This window comes from Bos javanicus, chromosome X (genome assembly GCF_032452875.1).
Source record: "Bos javanicus breed banteng chromosome X, ARS-OSU_banteng_1.0, whole genome shotgun sequence".
Lineage (NCBI taxonomy): Eukaryota > Metazoa > Chordata > Mammalia > Artiodactyla > Bovidae > Bos > Bos javanicus.
Genome location: NC_083897.1, coordinates 108,298,804 through 108,308,565, shown reverse-complemented (window position 1 = coordinate 108,308,565; position 9,762 = coordinate 108,298,804). Strand labels below are relative to the sequence as shown.

Below are 9,762 nucleotides of genomic sequence, written 5' to 3'. Positions count from 1 at the left end.
GACAGTTAAGATCTGAGGAATATTAAGCAGTGTTTCCATAGCTGCATGTAGAAGAAAATAATATTCCTGCCACCAGAAGCTGCTCTAGTACATCTTTCTCATTGTACTCCAGGCCACAGATTCTACCACACAGACACACAAAGGGAAGTGTGTTATCCCTGAAAACTCTTTGTCAGTAGTTCTCTTCTCCTCAGTTCACAGTTCTAACAGCCTCTTCCCTTTCTAAAAGGCTGCCTTTGGCCTCACCCCTTCCCAAATTCACCAGTTACTTCACAACACATCTGAAATTCCTGTCCTGTAAAGGAATGCTAGGCTTTGTCTTGGTGTTCAGCTTCTCTTCCAAGAGATATGTCTACACACACAAATTGTTAGGTTTACAGTTCTAACAGCATATTTTAAAGCTACAGAGTGTTATACCTAGCTATATGTTTGTGCATATTAAAGTAAAATTATAAGAATAATTTGTCACAATTGAGTCTCTTTGATTGGTTTTCCTTTTGTACACCCATGGCTGATTCATGACAATATTGTAATTAGCCTCCAATTAAAATAAATAAATAAATTTAAAAACAGAAAGTTTAAATACAAATTTAATACCAATTCCACTCATTGTTTTTTAATTTGGACAGATGAAACTAAAACTTTAAAAGGCCACTCAGTCTTTAAATCATGTTTCTGAGCCCCTACTTTGTGAAATCTAGCATCAAACAAGTTAAACGCAATCTTTGTTCTAATCCTCATGGTCCAGCCCAACTTTCCAAATTACCAATAGAGGAATCCAGTTCACAGTGTCACTCTCTATTATTTACAAGTTATGTGCTTTAATGTGTTATATACTCTGTAATCCACAATTTCTTTAACTGTAAAATATGGGTAGTAATAGTGAAAACTCAGAAAGTAACTGTAATAAGAGAAGGTAGAGTGAACAGCCCAGTGACAGACAGGATTGATTTTAGATTGATATATCACTTTGTGTATGTGTATGTTAGTTGCTTAGTCGTGTCTGACTTTTTGCAACCCCATAGACTGTAGCCCACCAGGTTCCTCTGTCCATGGAATTCTCCAGGCAAGAATACTGGAGTGGGTTGCCATTTCATTCTCCAGGGGACCTTCTGGATTCAAGGATCAAACCTGTGTCTCCTATGTCTCCTGCAACTCCTGCATTGGCAGGCAGATTCTTTATTACTGAGCCACCTGGGAAGCCCCATTTAGTAACAATACTGTATTGTATATTTGAAAGCTGCTTAGAGAGTAGATCTCAAAAATTCTTATCACTAGAAAAAAAATTCTGTAACTATCTGAGATGATTAACATTAAGCAAATTTATTGTAGTAATCATTTTGCAGTATATATCAAATTGTACATCTCGGACTAATACAATGTGATATGACAACTGTATCTCAAAAAAAAAAAAAAAAAAACAACTTGAAAAAGACAGGAGGCCTGGTATGCTGCAGTCCATGGAGTGGCAAAGAGTTGGACATGACTTAGCTACTGAACAACAACTTGAAAAAGACATTTGCCTGAAAATAACTTGAATTGGTAGACTCAGTAAAGCAGACTGCCCTCCTTAGTGTGACTAAGCCTCAACTAATCAGTTGAAGGCCTCAAAAAACAAAAAGGCTGACTCTCCTTTGAGTAAGAGGGAACTCCTCCTGTCTGACTGCCTTCAACCTAGGACATCAGTATTTTCTTGCCTTCAAACTTAAACTGACACATCAGCTCCTCTTGGTTCTCCCCCTATCCAGGCTCTCCTGTGCCTTCAGCTGACTGTCAGTCTCAGGTCTTGCCAGCCTCCATAATGAGGTGGTTTAGTAGCTAAGTTGTGTCCAATGCTTGCAACCCCATGGGCCATAGCCCACCAGGCTCCTCTGTCCATGGGATTCTCCAGGCAAGAATACTGGAGTGGGTTGCCATTTCCTTCTTTAGGAGATCTTCCCAACCCAGGAATCAAACCCAGGTCTCCTGAATTGCAGGCAGATTCTTTACCAACTGAGCTTCAAGGGAAGCCCCGCCTCAATATTTACATGAGCCAATGCTTAAAATCAATCAATCCTATTGGTTCTGTTTCTCTAGAGAACACTGAATAATACATATACTGACCACAGACATTTCATTTTATGGTCCTATAATTGTTGCAGGGAGGAAGCCAATTCTGACTCCATGTTGGAAACTGTTTCTTTGATTTGCTTTTCTGTTGCTCTTGTTATTATAATCATACTCAATGGCTTGCCTGGAGGACTCTGCCCCTCTGCTTGACAGTAAACTAAAGTGCCTTTGTTCAGTTCCTGGAGAGAGAGTTTGTTCCTGCTCATCCATGAGTAGAAGAGATTAACACATCCCTTCCAAAGGCTGGCCATTCCCTTGGAGATGTTTTGCAAGGCTGAAGACCCTTTCACTTTACTTCCCTAATGCCCCTCTCTCTCTCTCTCTCTCTTATTCTGCCTTTTTAATTTAGTTCCTTATTGCTTCCTTCTCTCTGATCTATAAAAGAACCTGGCATCCAGGCCCCAATACAATGATTATTTTGAGGCACTAGCCTGCCATCTTCTCTGTCTGCCAGCTCTCTGATTGAAGTCCTTTTCCTTGCCTCAACACCCCATTACTCAGATTCACTGGCCTGTTGTATGGCGAGCAGAGTAATATTGGACTCTGTAACATAATCATATTTTTTAAAAAACACATTCTGCTCTGAAGTTTTCTCATTTTGTGTTTGTACTTAGTTTTATATTCTTCATTAATGAAAAACTGAATGAAATGGTTTATACACAAACAAACAAACACACACACACACATTTCCTTTCTGGAAATTTGAGTCCCAGTCCATGCTTCTTTGTTGATTATTCCTTAGAAATGTTGGTTAAGTTTTAGGGTTCCCTTAGTTATAATTTATATTTTACTATTACCTACTTACTTAGGATTAATGATAAGGTATAAAATATCTGAGAAACACCATTATCACCCTTTGGGACAAATATATCCATTCAAGAGTATTATTAAGATATTATGGAGTAAAATTGTAGGGATACTAAATATTCAATAAATAATTGCTGAATGAATGAAAGATAATTTGAGATCAATGGTATTTCCTACCACTGTGGCTCATTTCAAACACCATAATTGACGGGTTAAAAAATGTTTGCTGAGTGGCAGCGAAAGCACAAATGAGGCTGGAGGGGATGAATATATCCACATGGTTAAGTGCTTTCTCTAAGAATGCATCTAAGTCTTTTGTTTTCTGACAGAGAAAAGAGAAGTTTGCACTTACCCAAGAGGAAGGAAATTGGTAAGTCAGGTGAAAGGGCTGGGTTTCTAGGACTGTGCTGAAAGATTAGGAGATGAGAGAGAACAAAGGGAGCATAGATGAAGGTCAAAAAGAGTGAAAGCTGCAGAGGTGCAAAGATTCACTAAGACTCTGGAGGTGGCACTCCGCTGTCAGACAAGTGTGAACTTGACCAGAAACAGAAAAGTGGAGATCACTGGAGTTAATGAGGTCCAGAAACCCAATGAAGAACCTATTAGAAGTGTCATTAGTATGGGTATTGAAGTCACTGAGGAGAGCTGCCTTCAAAAGAGCTCTGTAATAGTAAATATAACCACGATACCAAAAGAGGACTGTTTAATAAAACAATCACATTAGGGCCCTATTCAAATAAGTTGTGCAAAGAAATCACGTATATGATTAACGCAAAAAGGATGCACTAATATTCATGAATAATGCTTTAAAATATTATATCGTCCAGAAGCTCATTGCAGTTGCCCTGCATCACCCAGGTTTTAGAGGACCCTGGGACGCTGCACTCATGCTCTGCCCACTGACATGCACCACCTTCCCACCCCACCCCCATTATGGAACCGGAACCTCCTCTCACCCCTCCCAAGCCCAGTAAGGGACTTGACTTTCAGTCCATTGCAGAACTGCTGACCTGACCTGAGACGCCTGCTCCTGGCTACCCTCATTGTCCGCCCTGGGAACTCTTTGAGGCTGGTGGAAATGGCCCCGCAGCTTTGCATTCACCTTCTTGCCCACTGCACCCGTGTCGCCCGCCATGCTGCCCGTGCTGCCCTCACTAAGTACACCAGAACTACTGCCCCAAATGTGAGGCCACGGTCAACAGCCACGCTGCCCTGGAGTTCCACGCCTCCTTCCAGTGCCTGGCCGTGGCCTTCTACCTCGACTGTGATGACATGGCCTTGAAGCACTTCTCCCGCTTCTTCCTGCTCTGCTCCCATGAGCACAGCGAGCGGGCTGAAAACCTGCTGTTCCTGCAGAACCAGCGTGGCGGCCGCACCTGCTTCCTCGACATCAGAAAGCCTGAGACCCAACAAAGGGAAAGTGGCCTCCAGGCCATGCAGGACGTCCTGCACCTGGAGAAGTGCGTCAACCAGAGCCTGCTCAACCTGTACCAGCTGGCCACTGACAGCAGTGATGCCCACCTGTGCCACTTCCTGGAGACCCACCACCTGGACCAGCAGGTCAAGTTCATCAAGGAGTTGGGGTATGTCAGCAACCTGAGCAACGTGGAGTCCCTGGAAGGCGGCCTGGCAGAGTACGTCTTTGACAAGCTCACTCTGGGTGACGGCGACAAGAAGGACTAAGCCTGGACTGGACTTTCCCCCGAGTCCCAGGTGAGTGCCCAAGGTCACCCTGCCTGCCATGCAGACCACAGTATTGCCCTCGCAAAAAAAGTTCACCTAAGTTTTTTCCCTCCAGTTTTGCCATTTCTTCACATAAAGTTATTGGTTCTCAGAATTGAAAGAGACACGTGTACCCCAATGTTCATCGCAGCACTGTTTATAATAGCCAGGACACGGAAGCAACCTAGATGTCCATCAGCAGATGAATGGATAAGAAAGCTGTGGTACATATACACAATGGAGTATTACTCAGCCATTAAAAAGAATACATTTGAATCAGTTCTAATGAGGTGGATGAAACTGGAGCCTATTATACAGAGTGAAGTAGCCAGAAAGAAAAACACCAATACAGTATACTAATGCATATATATGGAATTTAGAAAGATGGTAACAATAACCCTGTGTACGAGACAGCAAAAGAGACACAGATGTATAGAACAGTCTTTTGGACTCTGTGGGAGAGGGCGAGAGTGGGATGATTTGGGAGAATGGCATTGAAACATGTATAATATCATATATGAAACGAATTGCCAGTCCAGGTTCAATGCATGATACAGGATGCTTGGGGCTGGTGCACTGGGATGACCCAGAGGGAGGGTACGGGGAGGGAAGTGGGAAGGGGATTCAGGTTGGGGAACACGTGCACACCCATGGCAGATTCATGTTGATGTATGGCAAAACCAATGTAATATTATAAAGTAATTAGCCTCCAATTAAAATAAATAAATTTATATTAAAAATAAATCTTAATTCCTAAGTAAAAACAAACAAAAAGTTATTGGTTCTTCAAATAAAGTTATTAGTTGATGCATCAATAAATGTCTGTTTGATTTGTATGTGCAAATCTCTCACCTTTTAAACCTTAAAACAGATATCCAGGAGTCTCTCCAGCTACCCATGCCCTGTCCACGTGCAGCTCAGGATCTCCACCAGAGAGAGAAGGTGTTCCATGGGATCATGGAAAACACAAACTCATTCCTCTACTAGTAAACAATGTCCGGTGGGGGGTGGTCTGGGGCCCTGGTGAGTGTGAGTGCCTGTGCAGAGATAAAGCATAAGGTACATATACACAATGGAATATCACTCAGCCATTACAAAGAATACATTTGAATTAGTTCTAATGAGGTGGATGAAACTGGAGCCTATTATACAGAGTGAAGTAGCCAGAAAGAAAAACACCAATACAGTATACTAACACATATATATGGAATTTATAAAGATGGTAATGATACCCTATATGCAAGACAGCAAAAGAGACAGAGATGTATAGAACAGTCTTATGGACTCTGTGGGAGAAGGCGAGGGTGGGATGATCTGAGAGAATAACATTGAAACATGTATATTATATATGAAACAGATAACCAGTCCAGGTTCAATGAATGAGACAGGGTGCTCAGGGCTGGTGCACTGGGATGACCCAGAGGGATGGGATAGGGAGGGAGGTGGGAGGGGGGTTCAGGATATGGAACACATGTAAACCCATGGCTGATTCATGTCAACGTATGGCAAAACCAATCAGATCAGATCAGATCAGTCACTCAGTCATGTCTGACTCTTTGCGACCCCATGAATTGCAGCACGCCAGGCCTCCCTGTCCATCACCAACTCCCAGAGTTCACTCAGACTCACGTCCATTGAGTCAGTGATGCCATCCAGCCATCTCATCCTCTGTCGTCCCCTTCTCCTCTTGCCCCCAATCCCTCCCAGCATCAGAGTCTTTTCCAATGAGTCAACTCTTCGCATGAGGTGGCCAAAGTACTGGAGCTTCAGCTTTAGCATCATTCCTTCCAAAGAAATCCCAGGGCTGATATCCTTCAGAATGGACTGTTGGATCTCCTTGCAGTCCAAGGGACTCTCAAGAGTCTTCTCCAACACCACAGTTCAAAAGCATCAATTCTTTGGTGCTCAGCCTTCTTCACAGTCCAACTCTCACATCCATACATGACCACTGGAAAAACCATAGCCTTGACTAGATGGACCTTTGTTGGTAAAGTAATGTCTCTGCTTTTCAATATGCTATCTAGGTTGGTCATAACTTTCCTTCCAAGGAGTAAGCGTCTTTTAATTTCATGGCTGCAGTCACCATCTGCAGTGATTTTGGAGCCCAGAAAAATAAAGTCTGGCACGGTTTCCACTGTTTCCCCATCTATTTCCCATGAAGTGATGGGACCAGATGCCATGATCTTCGTTTTCTGAATGTCGAGCTTTAAGCCAACTTTTTCACTCTCCACTTTCACTTTCATCAAGAGGCTTTTGAGTTCCTCTTCACTTTCTGCCATAAGGGTGGTGTCATCTGCATATCTGAGGTTATTGATATTTCTCCCGGCAATCTTGATTCCAGCTTGTGTTTCTTCCAGTCCAGCGTTTCTCATGATGTACTCTGCATATAAGTTAAATAAACAGGGTGACAATATACAGCCTTGATGAACTCCTTTTCCTATTTGGAACCAGTCTGTTGTTCCATGTCCAGTTCTAACTGTTCCTTCCTGACCTGCATACTAATTTCTCAAGAGGCAGATCAGGTGGTCTGGTATTCCCATCTCGTTCAGAATTTTCCACAGTTTATTGTGATCCACACAGTCAAAGGCTTTGGCATAGTCAATAAAGCAGAAATAGATGCTTTTCTGGAACTCTCTTGCTTTTTCCATGATCCAGCGGATGTTGGCAATTTGATCTCTGGTTCCTCTGCCTTTTCTAAAACCAGCTTGAACATCAGGAAGTTCACGGTTCACATATTGCTGAAGCCTGGCTTAGAGAATTTTGAGCATTACTTTACTAGCGTGTGAGATGAGTGCAATTGTGCAGTAGTTATTGTAAAGTAATTAGCCTCCAACTAAAATAAATAAATAAAATAAAATGTATAATAAAAAAAAGTGACCTGAAAATCATAATTGGGGTTAATCTGGAGAAAGAATGAAGGGGATGGGGTTGGGCAAGGGTTGAAATGAAGGGGGTTTTCACTTTATTTGAAATGTTAATGTTTAATTCTGGGTAGCAAGAAGAGGGGTCCAGAAGCCAGCTTGGCAAAATCCCTCTTTGACAAGCTCAAAGTGAAGAGAAGCCCTGGTGAATGGAGGCTAGAATCATCTGGCCTCAGAAGGGAATAAACTACCTATTTTCTGCTCTGTTGCGATCTCATTTCCTTGAGCTATGTAATCAATATTATATAGGTGATTTCCTTTAGGCAATATTCCTGTAGGATGAATGACATTATCCCTGTTTTATTTTTTTTTTTAATGATAGATTTATAAGTGGTGTTTGTATGTTTCTTTCAGGTGTTCAGACCTTGAGTCCAAGTTCTCTGTTGTTCCCAGCCCTGAATGACATATTTCACACTTGGTGCTCACTAAACACAGAGGTCTCTTACTCCTCAGCTGCCTCTCTCTACTTTTAGGTCAAAATTGGGCTTCCTAAAAGAGTTTTCTGTATTTTTTTTTCTTCCCTGGAAGAGTGAATTTCTTTCTGTTAAGTTTAGAAGTTGTAATACATCCATAAGATTCAGAAATCAAAGTATATAAAAAGATTTATTGTGAATTATTCATTCTTTCACTGTTCCCAGGCTCCCAATTGTCTCTAGGCAATGGGTGTTTCTATGGAGAGACATGTCCTTGGGGTTTCTTACTTTGATAGTGATGCTGAAATCACCCAATTCAATGACTTTAGTATATTTACAGAGCTGTACAACCATCATCACAACTAATTTTAGAATATTTTCATCACACCCCAAATACCTCATGACATTTACAGTCACTCTGTAATATCACCCCCAGACCCTGGCAAACAATGATCTATTTTTGGTCTCTGCACATCTGGCTTTTTAAGACATTTACTATAAATGGAAACATAGCAATATGCATTCTTTTCTGTCTGCTTTCTTTCATTAGGCATAATGTTTTTGAGGTTTATCTGTCTTATATATTGGTACTTCATTCTTTCTTATTGCTGAATAATATTCTACTCCATGGATATACTACTTCTGTTCACCCACCAGTTGGAAGACACTTGAGTTTTTACTTATAGGCTTTAGTGAATATTGCTGCTGCAAACATTCACATACAAATTTAAAAGAATATTTTAACTTCTCCTGGCAAGATATTTTAGGATTGATATTGCAATGGCATATGGTGAACATATATGTAACTTCATAAGAAACTGCCAATCTAAATAAAAATAAAAGTAAACAAGTGAGACCTAGTTAAACTTAAAAGCTTTTGCATAGCAAAGGAAACTATAAACAAGGTGAAAAGACAACACTCAGAATGGGAGAAAATAATAGCAAATGAAACAACTGACAAAGGATTAACTTCCATAATATACAAGCAGCTCATACAACTCAATATCAGAAAAACAAACAACACAATCAAAAAGTGGGGGAAAGACCTAAACAGACATTTATCGAAAGAAGACATACAGATAAAACACATGAAAAGATGCTCAATATAGCTCATTATTACAGAAATGCAAATCAAAACTACAAAGAAATATCACCTCACACTGGTCAGAATGGCCATCATCAAAAAGTCTACAAACAATAAATGCTGGAGAGGGTGTGGAGAAAAGGGGCCCCTCTTGCACCGTTGGTGGGAATGTAAATTGATACAGCCACAATGGAAGACCAAATGGAGTTTCCTTAAAAAACTAGGAATAAAACCACCATATGACCCAGCAATCCCACTCTTAGGCATATACCCTGAGGAAACCAAAAATGAAAAAGACACATGTACCCCAATGTTCATTGTAGCACTATTTACAATAGCTAGGACATGAAAGCAACCCAGATGTCCATCAACAGATAAATGGATAAAGACGTTGTGGTACATATATACAATTGAATATTATTCAGCCATAAAAAGGAACACATTTGAGTTAGTTCTAATGAGGTGGATGAACCTAGAGCCTATTATACTGAGTGAAATAAGTAAGAAAGAGAAAGAAAACATATTGTATACTGATGCATATATATGGAGTCTAGAAAGATGGTATTGATAAATTTATTTGCAAGGCAGCAATGGAGAAACATATAGAGAACAGACTGGTGGACATGGGGAGAGGGAAGGAGAGGATGAGATGTATGAAGAGAGTCACATGGAAACTTACATTACCATATGTAAAATAGATAGGCAA

General features: G+C 40.9%; 1 protein-coding gene across 1 annotated transcript; it reads left to right on the top strand.

Annotated features, from left to right (window-relative positions):
* Positions 1-3,216: 3,216 nt before the first annotated feature.
* Positions 3,217-4,621, top strand: LOC133242648 (ferritin heavy chain-like). The gene is made up of 2 exons (XM_061408810.1): positions 3,217-3,286; positions 4,076-4,621. The coding sequence occupies exons 1-2, from the start codon at positions 3,217-3,219 to the stop codon at positions 4,597-4,599; spliced, it is 594 nt and encodes a 197-aa protein (XP_061264794.1). The 3' UTR covers positions 4,600-4,621.
* Positions 4,622-9,762: the final 5,141 nt, after the last annotated feature.